Source organism: Harmonia axyridis, chromosome 2 (assembly GCF_914767665.1).
Source record: "Harmonia axyridis chromosome 2, icHarAxyr1.1, whole genome shotgun sequence".
NCBI lineage: Eukaryota > Metazoa > Arthropoda > Insecta > Coleoptera > Coccinellidae > Harmonia > Harmonia axyridis.
In genome coordinates, this window is record NC_059502.1 from 588,575 (window position 1) to 604,045 (window position 15,471).

A 15,471-nucleotide genomic window follows, 5' to 3' on the forward strand; every position below is an offset into this window, starting at 1 on the left:
ACCAGAAGTTCGACGAGGACCAGAAGTTTGACAAGAACTAGGGGGACTACAAGGACACGACCGAGCTCTACCCTTCTGATATTTTAAATATCTGGGATTGAGTGAATGTTCCTCTTAGCGAGGAGTGAGAAGTCGACGGCGAGGAGAAATCCTACGCGTATAGGCAAATGTCGGGGATAAAAATCTTTATTGCTGCCCTTAAACAGCAAAAACCTTACTGGCACCAGGGCCTACTATCTGCTGTAGTTCCGGAGATCGCATCATCAAACATAGAACTTGATAGAAAAACTAAACTAAAAACTGAACCTCACCGTCAAGCGACATCCTAAACTTCTCCTCGGTCCAGAGATGACCCATATTCCCGTCACCAACCTCCGGAACCACCACAGCACCGGCCAAAATCACCACGCACCACGCAGCACTAGGAGCTAGCAAAGACAACGCGATGTCAACATCATGCAGTCGATCGAAAACAACCTGTAGGATCGAAATCGCGTCATGAATAATGCATGCAGATAACGACGCACAACAATGAGGCTTTATCGCCAAAAATGAATTTCAATCGACGAAAGAAACGCTGGCGATTGTTTACCGACTGGTTTCCGATAGAAAAACCGCGGATCTACGTGTCCAATTACGAAGAGTTGACGTGCGCCTCTGAGCGGGGGGGCAGGAAACGGGGGTAGAACTGGTACGGAAGGTCGTGAGATTTCCCAGGGAGTCGAGAGAAAAAATGGGAGAGCTTTTGGAGCGATCCCATCGGAGTTGATCTTGTCCATGCCGCTGACGTAGAACAGGGTATGGTGGTAGACAAGGTGTCGTGACATTTACAGATGTTCAGGGCCGGCGCGAGCAATTTTGGCGCCCCTGCTGAGAAAGTATCAATAAACACCCCTCCCCCAACAAGAAACAGCACCTGCCTCGATGATAATTCGCCATTTTTGATTTCTCTAGCGATTTTGCCAATCGTTTCTTTCTAAAGTCGTTTCCACTGGGTTTCTTTTTTTTCGGACATGTTTACCTTCAATAAATTCCTGGATCTTCGACGCAAATGAACAATACATCTGATTCTCACATTCACAATCGATCACATATGATCAATGAAAGATTACCTATCACACCAAAAGATACAAAGGGCGGTAAGGCATGCAAAGCTTCGAACACTAAATGGGATTAAAAACATTATGTTCCGCTGAAAACATTTAGCATTTATCACTAACTAGTTTCGAATTCAGAATCATAGGAATTTTCCATTATTTGAATGTGTAAACAACTTCCACGTAATTCGAAGTGTTGTTTTTCATCTTTGTGAATTACATTCCATCCCTCATTCAATGCTGCTTATATTGGTTGGGTTTCCATGTGTTATTTATTGAACAAGCGGCTTAGTAAAGACTGTTTGGGGATTTTTATTGCAGGGAATGTTGATAAACGCAGCAAAGCGGACCAACCTCATGTTGTTTTTAAGAATCAAGACTATATTTTTCAGAAATATAAAGGGGCGGCCATAAACTGGGCTAAATTGCCGCCCCTCGAAAAGAGGTGCCTGAAACAGTCCCTTCGCTGTTTCAACCCTAACGCCGGCCCTGCAGGTGTGTCTCTTAGTTCTACAAGCTCTATCCTGAATAATTTTCTTCCTTTGAACATAGGCCCGTATTCGTTTAAAAGTTAAAAAGAATTTGAATAAGATTATTTTCTTCTAAAAGTCAGCAATACAGGATGGTCCAGAGTTTAGTGTCAGATAGAACAATTCCTTTCATGAAAAAAGTTCATATAAACATAGATAACAAGCCAATTGAAAAGTCCCCGGTCTACTATAGTTTTTATCATTCAACATAGTTGCCTTCGAGAGCGATACAGCGATTATAGTGATCTTCCAACTTTTCTATATCATTTTTGTACTACGATTTGTCCTTCGCTTCAAATAGCCCTCATTTTCGGCGAATACTTCCTTTGTTTTGCTGATTTCCATATTCTTCACTATACATACAAAAGGTAAAGTAAAATGGAATTTATATTTCACAAGACCTTTTTTTTCGAAAGACCTTGAATCTGTTTGGAAATTTCCGACAAGATAAAAGTTTATCGACCTAGGGGGTGTAATGAAATTAAGTCATCCCGCTTCACCCTCGATTTATATTCCTATAGCCTATAACCGAAGGGTGAATAAATTCTTGCAATTCATTTTGCATCAACGCATTGGCAACAGCTGAACTTTCATTCAAATATGCAATAACAGTGATGTTATTATTTCTACATGGTTATTATTAACGTCTGCAAAACAAGATTATTACATCTATGGATATATTCTCTTGTGTGTTAACTATTTCGAGATTGTTATTATATTGAGAACAATAGAAACTTTAACGGTATAATTTTCAATGATATATGGATCAGAAAAATATTTAAGATTATTATATCAAAGTAGCCCAAATCACTTTTCGCGACCACTATACATATAACTGTTTTGTTTTTCAAAATTTGCACATGCATAAGCAATCAAGAAACAATCTTAGACGTCTTAATAACAATTTACGACTATAGCTGTGTTAATACCGTTAATTGGTAACAAACCAAGAAGATTCTCCAGTTGTCTAGTTTATTTGAATTATAAGAGGAGCTATCTGTATATTCTAAAATTAAGTAGGTAAAAATACACAAGCCTACAAAGAATCATGGAAACATTTGATTACAGGTCGTATTAGATAAAAAAACAATTAAATAGCCTATCGCTGAATTTAAGACAAGACAAATGCTCTATTGGTATATTTGTTACATATTTTGCAATAAACAATAACAATTCCATTTTGTTTATTCATTGATTTACCAGTGAAATTTCGTTATATTTTTGACCGAATGTTATTTACACTATTGCGTACAAGTGAATGTTTGAAAATACCGTATTTTTTTGTTAAATTTGCATTTTATCTTAGATAACAATAACAGAAGGGACCAATGGGTGTGTGGAACAAGCTGAATTACCTACCTTTTTCTCCATATATCCTGCGTCAACTATCAGTCATCACAAACTTCGATATCCGTGACATCAATTATCACATTTCATCCATAAACAAAAATTTTTATCGGCAAATTCATCAAGTAAAACCGTAATAATCAGGATTGAAAAATATTCCTCACATATAGATGACATATGTCAAAGTTGAATGTCAGTGAGACAAGCAGGGTTGCCAACTGGAGAATCGAATGACAACTGTGAATGAAAAATTCCCTAACAATTTTTTACCCTATTTTCATAAATCTAGTGATGCCTTTTTGGAGATGAATACTGAATATTTATCTGTTATTTAACAAGATGCATAATTAGTTTGAATTCTGTAAATAATTACGTCCTTATAGTGACATATGAAAGGAGGAAAAATAAGCATTTATTAGGCTAATTACTTGTTTTATTATTTGTACATTAGCCATCAACATAAGTTTAAATAAAGTACAATAAAAAAATATTTGATGAATCAATTAAATATGGTATAAATAAATTAGGAAAACTAGAGATACGGAACACTTTCGAGGATTCAATCAATTTTTTTTGGGAAAATAGTGTGTAATAACTTCATCTATTGCTTTACACCATTCTAGTGCATATCCTGTAGGATCCTCCAAGTAGTATATCCTATTCGGCTGAAAAATAGAAAAAAAAAATAGCATTACTAAAAGATGCATAAAATAGATCTGTTTCTTTCAATGACAAAAAATTTATAATATTTATTCGAGCAAATGAATAAATAAACATACCCAATTCCTAAAACTAAAGAATTCGAGGATCTAATTAGGATTGTATTTCATCTTTGATATAGTCAATAATTTTTTGTATTTAAAAGAAACAATATGTTCAAGCAAAACTCTTTCTGATTATAGATTATATAAACCAAAGGAAAAAATGTAATTCCTAAATCTAAATAATTCAAGGAGATATTTAGGAATTGTATTTCTGCTTCTGGTTTTTATAGTCAATAATTTGTTGTCGTTAAAAGAAATTATATTTCCAATTTAAACACCAACCCTAACTTATTATTAATTATATCAACCTAATAGAAAATTTCAATTCAATACATAAAATAATTCAACAAAATTCTTAGGACTCCTATTTCTTAGATTGGTATAGTCGATAATTTTTGGCATTAATAGATGAATAACAAGAGGAAGAAGAAGAAGAATAGATAAAATATTTCAAAGTAAAACTCTTTAACCAATTATTGTAATTTCATAATTGACCTTATAATATTTGTTCCATAATTTTATAAACTATTTAAAATCCTCAGTTAACATTTATTTAATGACAATAATGACCAAAAATGTGAAAAAAAATTGAATCTATGATACCTACCGTATGTACATAGAATACTTTAAAATTTTTAGCTTCAGTCTTCATATCCTCGCTGAAGGGCACTTCCCCCTTCAATGTCATCGTGTTGGGATCCACATAATAAAGGTGAGGTCCAAGGGTCAACAGGAACATCCGTTTCCTGGCGAAACCGAAAGTACCCTTCTTCTTCTCCAGAATACCCCGTTTCAGAATCAAGTTCCCCTCGACAAACGGGAAGTACTCGTCGTCCTTCTGCAGCTTCAGCCTCTCCTCTATCTCGTCCCGAGTGAGATCGGTCAGCTTCCTCTTGGGCTCTGATTTTTTTCTAGTCTGGGGTTCCATCAATACAACCTGAGATTCGGACGGTAGGGCGAGCATGTTGAGATGCAATTGAGCTAGGATTTCGTCCGACAACCCTGGCTCCAGGCCGGTGGGGATCACGAAATTGTCTTTATCACAGCCTTCTGACAGGGATAGTTCAGGAGCGGGCCCTAAATTATCCCAATTTGTATTTCCGAAGAACGGGTGTTCTCGTATACTGGTGTAAGAGGTGGGGTCTTTCGCACCCAATCTGTCCTCAGGAACTATAACGAGCAGTTTCTCCACAAGATCCCTGGCAGTCTTATCGAACCCTTCGGGGAACTGGTAATCTAAATTTGTTATTTTTTGGAAAATTAAGAATTCGCTTCCTGCTCTGAAAGGTGTCTTTCCCACAATCATCTGATATATTACACAACCATAAGCCCAAAGATCAGCGCTGTACTTTGGTTCCTCTCCATGTAACACCTCTGGACTAACGTACTGGGCAGTACCTACAAAACTGTTTTTCCTTCTTCTAGTATTAGAGTCATTAGGTTCTTTCACAGTGTCTTCTTCTCCAACTATTTTGGAACTACCAAAATCTGTCACCATTATCTGCCAGTTTCTATCAAATAATATGTTTTCTGGCTTCAAATCCCTGTGAATGATATGCTTTGATTTCATGTGTTCCAGGGCTAGAAGCAATTCTGCAGCATAATATTCCACCCATTCAAGTTTGAATGACCGGTGACTAATGATATGGGTGAGGAGTTCCCCTTTGCGAGCATAGGATAACACAAAATAGAGATGTTCTGAGTCTTGAAAAGTCGCATATAAATGAACAAAATACTTAGAACCTCCCAATTTCAGCAAAGATCTCTTTTCTCTGTTGACATATTCCATTTTGTTCTCACGAATGATCTGTCTCTTCTTCAAAACTTTTACTGAAAAACAAGTTGTCCATATCAATATTCATTATATCCACAGAATACGTATTGATCATTATTTTCTCTAATGTTGTACCTACTTGCATATTCCTTCTTAGATTCAACTTCCAATGCCAAATAAACGGTGCTATAGCTTCCTTCTCCGATGATTTTAAGGAAATAAAAATCTTGTGGCACTTTCTTCTTGTCTTCATGTTGTGGCATCTTGAGTTTGTGTGTTGTTATATTGTTTGTAGAAAAAATTAGTCCTCTTCAGTTAGCTGGGAACCATAATATTATGAATCACAATGAAATAGAATCATTTACTACATTCATTCTGAAGTTAGACTCAATAAAAAATAGAAAGATAAATTGATCAACAATGAAATTTAATTGAATAACTCCAACACTACCCACATAATGAATTATTTAAGAGGAATATTGTTACAACTTTAAACCTACCTAGAAATAAAAATAATCTAGAATGAATTGAACTTTGGATGTTATGAAAAAAATGCATTCATCATATTTCCATTTATTTTTGTTTAACTTTCCATAATTATAATGAGTATGACAAAATATAGCCAAAATTCAATGAAAAATGGAATTACATATTATTTTCCTAGCAGACAAATGACATCTAGCATAATGCATCTATGAACTGTTGAACTACTCACCTTAGCGATAAGAATTTGCCACACAAAACAAGAGTGATTTCAATAATTTAACAAAACAAGAATTATTCATGAATAATCTTGGAAGTTATTTAATTTTTTGAGAAATCTATTCACCAAAGAGCTAATTTTTTGGATCATAGAATGGCAATAAAGCCAAAATAATTTTCTATGTGTAATTTGAAATTGAAAAATAGAAGTAGAAGGTAATGTTGGAACAGGAAACTAATATTTTTCCAGAGAATATCGCCAAATCACCAAGAGTACTATAATTACAAAGAGTATTTATGTTACGAAAATTATAGTAGTGAAAAAAATGTTGAATAGGTATTCATGTAGCATTCTCATCTATGTTCGAATGAAACAATCAACATTCAGAAAATAATCTGTGTTTTCTGAAAAGTATTTGTTGAAGTTAACAATCAACAATAATTGGTTTCATAGACTAATGATTTTTTCATACTTATTACTGAGTATTATTAAATAATCTTTAACATTATCATTATGGCTGTAAGCACAGTTAACTTGCAATTCGTAAGTAATAATCTTGATTCAATATATTTTGATATAGAAAACCTCAATGATTTTTAAGAACTAGTTTATTTATGAACAGAATATTGAATGAAATAATCAAAGGTTTTTTAAGAGAACTGAACTTGTGTAAAACACAAATACCTACTCATCACAAAATAAGATAGGCGCAAACATAATGACTTACATAAAATGAAATTAATTACTATTTATGATTCACGTACCTATTATTGTCTTTATTTTTCAGTGGAGTTTTGCCTTTTGTGTTATTTGTTGTTTTGGTGTACATAATTTTCATGAATTCCTCATATCAAAAGTTTGTTTTGGAGTTTATAGTCCATATAACTGCCATTCGTATTTTATTAAAGCAATTATATTTTTCTTTCATAGGAGATGAACGCGGAAAGAATTGAAAATTACGTTTGTTCCACGAATTTCATGGAGCGAATAATAAAGGCTTCTGTGATGAACATAATTTACCATAGGCTTCCAATCCCGGAAAATTTTTTTGAGATGAAAGAATACCGCTCAATTCCATACCGCGGATTGAAAAAAGAATACACCCGTACAGGTATTGCTCAGCTTTATAGGAAGTGGATGAAAGGTTTCAAGGACGCATTTCGTAAAAAATACGTAAGAATCTAGAAAAATTATTTATTCGAGTTGAAAATGGTCATGATTTCATCTTTTTATCGATTAAATTCTTCTCCTCCTGGTCTAGCTCAAGGAATTCATACTATTTTTCTCTGAAGACAGTGGGAAAATCGAAGAGACTTTCAGGTTCAAATTTAAATATGAAGAGAGAATGATCAAGGATAAAACATCTAAAAATAGAACAGATCCGTCAGGATCTGTACAGATCTTGCTGCAGAACCTTATTGCTCTGGGGGATATGCCCAAACTTCCCTTAGAGATACAAATGCACGTGGAATTGTTCTACTTCGAAGGTATTAAGTATCATTTATTTCTACTTATTTATTTCACTGAAAACTAGTGTTTTGATAGTTTTTGTATTCGCATCAGAAACATAACTCCATATGTAATTCGACATCGATAAGCAAAAAATAATATTTTTAAGCGGAACAGAAATAAGTATATTGACGTCATTGATGACGTAATAAATATTCAATAGATGTACACCAAAATTTGTGTATGTCAAAAACAAAGTTGAAGGGTTCGACCTTTCTTTTTCAGAGGCTCAATCAAATTCAAATTAATCAAAGAAAAATTGATCTGTTACAGGATTTTTTAATTCGAAAGATTCAAATAAAATGAATCTTTCGTATTTATTGCATATTAGCATATTGTATTTCCACTAAACTTAATATCCAATTTCAACGGTTTTCAAACGTTTCCAGGAACTCCCGAAGAATATATCCCACCGTATTTTGACATAGAGGATTACATATCTACGTTAAAGAGTAAAATGGAACTCCAATCGAATCTTGAGACGCCCCTGGCAAGGATCGACACGGGCTTTCATTTCTTCAAACTTTCGTTTAAAACAAAGGTGAATCCTAGAAATACCAAATCCAAAATAACATCGGAACAAATTGTTTTCTTAAAAATTTTCTTTGAAAAAAAATTTGTTCCCTATAAAATCAAAATTTTTTTGAATTCTTCATGCATTTTCTGAAATGTGTCTATTTGTAATATTTTTTCGTAGAACGACAGTCAATTTCTTCAAGACAGTGAAAAAAACCAGAAAACTATCACAACTATCGATGAGATCAGCAATTTATCCAGAGAGGGTGTTTCATTCAGTAAGTATGAGTAGGAACTTACAGGGTGTAGGTATAAAGGTGGAAAAAGCTTCACCAATAAAATACAAAAACCAATTCAGAATAATTGTAATAGTCAAATTCGGCTTCTATTGGCCGCCAGAATCTCGGAATTTAATACCGTTCGACATTTTTCACTGGATTCTCTTTTACTGTAAATAGAAATTTTTGGGTTTTTTTGTAGATTTGGATTATAGTGGCATTGCATATAATGATGGTTATGACGTCATGAATTTGGATGATGAAGATATCGAGGCCATAGCTAATTCTGTGTTAAAATAAAAATTATTTCTCAATGTGTTAAATGTTTTGGTGTTCTATTTATGATTTCAATTTGTTGAATTATTAAAATGATAATATTTACATAGATCTTTTAGTATAACCATCTACATCTTGAATATCAATCCAATTGCTTCAAAAATATATATGATTGTGAGAAATGAATAGAATCAATAGTACCTAATATAATATGAAATGTTATCTATATGGGTACTTAAAAAAAAAGAAGTAAGAGAGGAGGTAAAGTATATGAAATCATACGTAAATAATGAATTGAATTGAAATAAAAGTAGATAGTATTTTGGCACGCAATATTTCCAGTACCTACATTATGCAGATAATCGTTTAGGAAAAATAATCCAAATACAGGAAAATGAATTATTCGAAATTAACGAGGAAATTGAGCTAATGGATCATTTTTCCCCAATTTTTATTTCCTCAATCTAACAGATTTAACAATAATTCATCACTGCTTTTTGGTTAGTTAGTTAAATTGAAACTCCCAGATTTCATTAAGGGTTTTCATTTTTGCTCTGTTTTTTGACCTAATTGGTTCAATTTTTCTTGGCGAAAATCTTTAACGACTAGATTCGAAAATATTCAGTAAAATTCAAGGGTTGAACTCAAAGAGATGAATTTCCAGAGAAATTTTTATAGCTTCTTTATCAGAAAGGAACTCGTCTTTTTCGATGAATGAATAGGACATCACTTTGGCATAGAACCATATTTAAGTCAGATTTCAGTTTAACACAATTCTAAGTAGGCGTTCTGAAAAACATATAATTCAGAAAATTATCGTATTCTTCAATTTCATCAACCCTCAAGTTCTGAAAAAACTGATCAAAAACATACCCAGTGTCAGTCTTTTATTGGATTTTTTGTTTATATTTTATATATTTTTGTTTATATTTGAAAAAAATGGCACCTGTCTTCTGAGATAAAATTGGATTTTAATGGTGTATTTGATCGATACAAAAATTTGCTGAATATAATAGTTTCTGGAATGTTTTGACTACTGCTTCAATTTTAAAAGATAATGCGATATTATTGGCAAGAACTCCAGGCGATCTCATAAAATAGGGAAGTGTTTATGCTTGTTTTATGTGGAAATGCAGAAACATATATTTTATTCCGGATATTATTGAAATAAACTGATTTTTATGGTTTCCAACCACAGATCATCAATTCTTTGACCCAGAGTGCCAATGAAAGTTTCATAATGGAAATGAATATAATTATATTCCTAAGCATCTTAGATTTTCTGAATTCACGAGTGGATTCAAAGGATAACAATTTTCAATTGTAAGTTGAAAACTAATTGAATTTTCAAAGGAGAGAGCTGATGATGTTTCAAAAGGCGACATCGGGCTTAACAAACCTCGTTGATTTCAGATGGAAATCTATGTTGAATCCAAAATCACCTGGAATTGAACACAGAAATGATTCAATTATGAAAATGGCTGAAATAACTTGTGATATCTACAACAACCCACAATTTTCGGAAATTATGGTTTGAGATATGAAGAAAACTGATTTTCAATGAAAAATCACTTGAAATATAATTCGAAACATTGAAATGAATCAAGGTAATATCATTCACAGATGTATATTTGATATAAGATTTATTGAACTTCTTTACATTTGCAGAATACAAAAGCTTCTATAAATAGATTTATTTTTGGCACGAATCCGAGGAAACAAATCAGATCAATCGAAGAAAATATTTCAACAATCGACGGAAAAAAGGGGGAGCTCCTACAATTAAAAATTCAGGATTCACAAGTACAAATTTTGAAGCTATTCAAAATGGTGGCTATGTATTAGAGAGTTTCATATGTTGATTATAAAATAATAATTTCCAAAGTGTTCTTAAAGGTAAGTGGAATCGATTTTGATACCTTTTTTTAGTGCGCTTCTGGAAGAATAAGGCTTTCATGGGTCAATTGTGCTCTTAGAGAACTGTACAGTGCATCCCATTTTGGGTGAGACATCCAGGTTTCTCGCTTGTTATTTAAGATACAGTCTTGCGGTTTTCACGTTCCTACTTTTTTGTGAAACTCAAGTTGGTCTAATCAGATTTTGCATAACTGTTTCCGTTCAAGAGATACAGGGCGATTTTGAAATTGATACTTTTCGGACCATTCCTTTATCTCCGAAATTATTAGAAATAATGCTGAGCTGAAAACTAATTCTGAATAAGAATTCTGCGTAGAATCCAGTGGCGTACTCAATTTTTTTTCGGGGCATGGTTTTGAAGATTCAAGACAAACCTATATTTTTTCTAATGGAACACCATGTATATCATTACTTCGTTGAATTCGTTATTTTTTCCCTTCAAATTGATGTATGATACTTTGTAGGTAGGATGTTCAGAAATGTTGAAAAAACACTAAAACATCAAGGCAAGGCTCTATCTTAAATAACAAGCGAGAAACCTGGCTGTCTCACCCAAAATGGGATGCACTGTACAGAGAGTTTCATATATGTTGGTTATAAAATAATAATTTCCAAAGTGTTCTCAAAGGTAAGTGGAATCGATTTTGATAACCTTTTTTAGTGCGCTTCTGGGAGAATTAGGCTTTCAATTGACCGATAAATGTTACATTCAACAAGTTGAGAATTGATAGGGGAGTCAAGGCTTTTGATGACGATGTGTAGCTACAAGGAAAATTTTGCATTAGCAAACCTTATTTTAAAAAGAGGTCAAGTTATTTCTGAATGATAGCTAATCTTAACAATTTTCAAATAAAACTTTTTAAGTGGAAATGTATAGACATGTTTGCAAGAAAAGATAATTTGCGCAATTTTGATTCAACACCTATCCTCTATTTACTGTGTTCATTAGAAAAGAAAGTAAATTAGGTAGATAACGGGTGTTTTTTTGCGAGGTATATAACTTCAAATTGGCATTACTGTTCAAGATGGTGAACGATTTAACAGCTGTCAAGTGATTTACTCTCAGTTTGGTTTGGCAATTCATCATGTATAGACTCACGCCTAAACAACGCTTGCAAATAGTGCAATTTTATTTCGAAAATAATGGTTCTGTGCGGAATACGTATCGCGTCCATTTTACTTTGTTTAGCGATGAAGCGCACTTCTGGTTAAAATGTAATGCCACAAAATTATCTTGCGGATCAATTAAATTAATGTCAATCGAATAATCCATCGTTGTTTTATTGCAATTTAAAGTTCTATAGCTCTAAAAAAAAACACCCTTTATAACGACTCGTACCAATACCTATCCAATTGATATATCGACAATTCATAGAAATCAACAGAGGAAATCGCTAATTTATTTATTAGCACAGTTTCCTCTAGCTCTCTCGTCCAACGCCTCCTTCACCTGATACATCAACAATAATCAACGAACCCGCAAACTGATAATATTATCACGGAAAATAAGACAATCATATTTTAATTGTTTCCGTTTTCGCCTCAGTCATTCAAAATCGAAGTGAGTTGTGGACATGTTGGGAGGACCAATTATCATCTGGCTAGCCCTCATTTTGGGAGACGTAATCTGCGAGCCAAGAGTCAAAACCATCTTCGTCAAGGATGCTGGGGTGTGCCAGTCCGAGCCATGCATCAGGAAATGCTGCCCAGAGGGTACAGTCTTCTTCAGGAAGAAGTGCATCGAGGACACCAGCTTGGGATTTCCGGTTCAGGTCTTCAATGGACAAGAGGCGGATAATGACACTGAACATGTCTTTCATGTAATCGTGGACAGTAGCTGCAAGTCAGGGGTGAAACTTGGTATTTCTGCGAAGTACGATAAGTTCTTTGTACAGCCTGATGGTTCGATGCTTATGCCTGAATTGGAACTCACCATCCCTTACGACAAGTACTGTTTGGATCACTTCAAGACCAACAGGTCTACCTCTTTCGCTGGATTGCGTTGCGATGAAGAAATTGAGTTGCAGCCACCTGAAACCAAGGTTTATAATTACGGTGAGTCTCTTTCAAGTTTCTACGTTTTCATACATAGGTATACAGGGTGAATCAATAGTGTTAGATCGGTCGATAACTCTTGGAAATTTTGGGCTAGGAGAATGATTCAAATTTTGACGGAATCGACAGCGCGAAAAGTGATTTTGAAAAATTTTCTTCTAAACTGATAATGCCTTTATACACTGCGCAAAAAAATTAACGCACATTATGGAAATCTCAAATTTATTCTACAACTGAAGGTGTTCTCAACGATAATTATTTTTATCAGAATTATGCATGCCTATGTTATCCACTTTCAACGTTTTTCTTCAATACAGATGTTTTTTCCCAGCAGGAATAAAAAAAGATCAGATTATCAGATTTTGAATGTATTGGCTTCATTCTGAAATCAGTTGTTCTCGATCAATTCTAGTGATCAATAGTTTTTATTTCGTTTGATTTTCTACACTCGATCGCTATGCAACGCTAAACAAGCAATTTGACCCAAGAGGAATGTGCCCAAGCGGTAGTTTTGCGAGAAGAAGGGTGGACATACACAAGAATTGCGGAAAGGTTTGGAGTTTCCCATACAAGTGTGTCCAGAATGTTGCAGCGATTCAGGGAGACAGGTATGAATGTCTGAAGACCAGGACAGGGTAGACCACGGGTAACAACTGCCATTCAAGAACGTTACTTGAGAGTTTCTTCGTTGAGACAACGGTTTGCAACCGCTCGCTTCCTTCAAAATCAGCTTGAGCAAACTCATGGGGTGCAAATTAGCACTCAGACAATAAGAAATCGCCTCAGAGAATATGATTTAAGGCCTCGTGTCGCGGCAAGAGGCCCAGCTTTCACCCCAACCCATCGAAGGGCGCGTTTGGATTTTGCGAGAGAGCATTTCCATTGGGAAGAGGCTGATTGGGAAAGAGTTCTCTTCACAGATGAGTCTAGATTCTGCCTAGAAATATTCAACAAGCTGAAATACCAAACAAAAATCGATAAATGTACATTCCAACTAACTTGATTCATTTATTAGTTTTTCAATATATTAAAATTTTTTTCAATATCATATTGAACCTCTTATTATAAAATTTTTTATAATCGCTCGTATCGGTCTGTAGTCTTCAAGATCGCGTGAATTATCGAGCGCTCATAATCTCCTGACTCCAAGTCTCGATTTATTCCGAATCTCGATAATCTTATGAGGAAATAATGAAGCATAACCTAAACTTTGCGGTGGTTGAGTGAAATCAATTCCAGGTGCTTTGTGGTTAGTTGTCTGATAGATAGATAAGATCCTGCGTTGCTACTCCGAAATTAATAATAATTATAATGACTTTATTTTCTGAATATGTATAAGTATTACAAAGAGGAACATATATTATTATAGTCATATATCTTCATTGAGAAAAAAGGTGTAGTCCAGGCTTGAGCATCTATAATTGTATAGAGATAGCTCAATCCTGCTCTACTCAACCTATGTATTTACACAGACGGTTGCTTACATCAAAACTATTAACTAAATTAATTGAAATTGCAGAAACAACAAAAAAAAGAGAAAAACCAAATTTTTTTCATACTTAAATAATTGTAACAAATGACTTAATTATTATGCAATCCAAAATAATGCTTGAAGAGTTTTGCTTTAAATAAAAATGGTTTAAGGGATTTGATATCCGGAAGACTATTATATACTCGGCCAGCCATATAAAAGGTATTTTTTTTAGAGCTATAGAACTTTAAATTGCAATAAAACAACGATGGATTATTCGATTGACATGAATTTTATTTATCCGCAAGATAATCTTGTGGCATTACATTTTAAATACGATTTCTGGCATATGACCGCCACGGCTGGCTCGGAATTAGTCCAATCTGGACGTCCAATTTTCGATTACTTTTTCCACCATTTGTGGCCGTATATCGGCAATAACACGGCGAATGTTGTCTTCCAAATGGTCAAAGGTTTGTGGCTTATCCGCATAGATCAATGACTTTACATAGCTCCACAGAAAGTAGTCTAGCGGTGTTAAATCACAAGATCTTTTTCACAGGTCCAAAACGTGAAATTAGGCGGTCACCAAACGTGTCTTTCAATGAATCGATTGTGGCACGAGGTGTGTGAGTTGTTGCGCCGTCTTGTTAGAACCACAGCTCCTGGACATCATGGTTGTTCAATTCAGGAATGAAAAAGTTAGTAATCATGGCTCTATACCGACCACCATTGACTGTAACGTTCTGGCCATCATCGTTTTTGAAGAAGTACGGACCAATGATTCCACCAGCCCATAAAGCGCACCAAACAGTCAGTTTTTCTAGATGTAACGGTGTTTCGACATACACTTGAGGATTAGCTTCACTCCAAATGCGGCAGTTTTGTTTGTTGACGTAGCCATTCAACCAGAAGTGCGCTTCATCGCTAAACAATATAAAATGGACGTAGTGCGCGATACGTATTCCGCACAGAACCATTATTTTCGAAATAAAATTGCACTATTTGTAAGCGTTGTTCAGGCGTGAGTCTATTCATGATGAATTGCCAAACCAAACTGAGAATAAATGACTTGACAGCTGTTAAATCGGTCGTCATCTTGAACAGTAATGCCAATTTAAAGTTAGATACCTCGAAAATAAACACCCGTTACTATTGCCAGTCCCGTCTTAGCTACTTCCCCACAAACAGGTAACAGTCTAAACGAGAAATTTCAGAAAGGAAGTGGATAAAG

The 15,471-nt window shown here is 34.5% G+C and overlaps 4 protein-coding genes across 6 annotated transcripts in view; 2 read left to right on the forward strand and 2 right to left on the reverse strand.

Moving 5' to 3' along the window:
- The window catches only part of LOC123674223 (myocardin-related transcription factor B), a 70,705-nt gene extending 67,547 nt beyond the window's left edge, over nt 1-3,158 (reverse strand). Inside the window, exon 1 of one of the 2 annotated variants that reach the window (XM_045609146.1) lies at nt 2,987-3,158. Coding sequence is in view for 1 of the 2 variants with exons in the window: in XM_045609144.1 (XP_045465100.1) it covers nt 312-357 (46 nt within the window). In the remaining variant the exon portion in view is untranslated. Of the gene's footprint in view, nt 1-311; nt 454-2,986 lie in introns of those variants that run through there. The other variant, XM_045609144.1, reaches the window with a different exon arrangement.
- A 231-nt stretch (nt 3,159-3,389) lies between these two features.
- On the reverse strand, nt 3,390-6,357 carry LOC123673079 (3-phosphoinositide-dependent protein kinase 1). 2 transcript variants are annotated; one of them, XM_045607502.1, is made up of 4 exons: nt 6,228-6,357; nt 5,652-5,831; nt 4,346-5,568; nt 3,390-3,639 (listed from the first exon to the last, which is right to left on the reverse strand). In XM_045607502.1, the coding sequence occupies exons 2-4, from the start codon at nt 5,773-5,775 to the stop codon at nt 3,538-3,540; spliced, it is 1,449 nt and encodes a 482-aa protein (XP_045463458.1). In that variant the 5' UTR covers nt 5,776-5,831; nt 6,228-6,357; the 3' UTR covers nt 3,390-3,537. The 2 variants fall into 2 exon arrangements, with proteins under 2 accessions (XP_045463458.1, XP_045463457.1); XM_045607501.1 differs by lacking the exon at nt 6,228-6,357 and adding an exon at nt 6,013-6,192.
- A 269-nt stretch (nt 6,358-6,626) lies between these two features.
- LOC123673009 (HORMA domain-containing protein 1-like) lies at nt 6,627-8,899 on the forward strand. Its single transcript, XM_045607389.1, has 6 exons — nt 6,627-6,758; nt 7,146-7,388; nt 7,477-7,702; nt 8,114-8,265; nt 8,422-8,518; nt 8,721-8,899. The coding sequence occupies exons 1-6, from the start codon at nt 6,729-6,731 to the stop codon at nt 8,816-8,818; spliced, it is 846 nt and encodes a 281-aa protein (XP_045463345.1). The 5' UTR covers nt 6,627-6,728; the 3' UTR covers nt 8,819-8,899.
- A 3,361-nt stretch (nt 8,900-12,260) lies between these two features.
- LOC123672046 (G-protein coupled receptor Mth2-like) overlaps nt 12,261-15,471 on the forward strand; it is a 54,983-nt gene continuing 51,772 nt past the window's right edge. Inside the window, exon 1 of the mRNA XM_045606008.1 lies at nt 12,261-12,766. Coding sequence (XP_045461964.1) covers nt 12,286-12,766 — 481 coding nt within the window. The 5' untranslated portion in view covers nt 12,261-12,285. The remainder of the gene's footprint in view (nt 12,767-15,471) is intronic.

Excerpts from the sequence above, each read along its gene's own strand:
- LOC123673079 (XM_045607502.1), bottom strand. The coding sequence starts at position 5,775 with ATGCCACAACATGAAGACAAGAAGAAAGTGCCACAAGATTTTTATTTC. Across the intron at positions 5,569-5,651 it reads ATCTAAGAAGGAATATGCAA|TAAAAGTTTTGAAGAAGAGA; the intron begins GTAGGTACAACA and ends CTTGTTTTTCAG. Across the intron at positions 3,640-4,345 it reads AAGTATTCTATGTACATACG|CCGAATAGGATATACTACTT; the intron begins GTAGGTATCATA and ends TCTATTTTTCAG.
- LOC123673009 (XM_045607389.1), top strand. The coding sequence starts at position 6,729 with ATGGCTGTAAGCACAGTTAACTTGCAATTC. Across the intron at positions 7,389-7,476 it reads ACGCATTTCGTAAAAAATAC|CTCAAGGAATTCATACTATT; the intron begins GTAAGAATCTAG and ends CTCCTGGTCTAG. Across the intron at positions 8,266-8,421 it reads AACTTTCGTTTAAAACAAAG|AACGACAGTCAATTTCTTCA; the intron begins GTGAATCCTAGA and ends ATTTTTTCGTAG.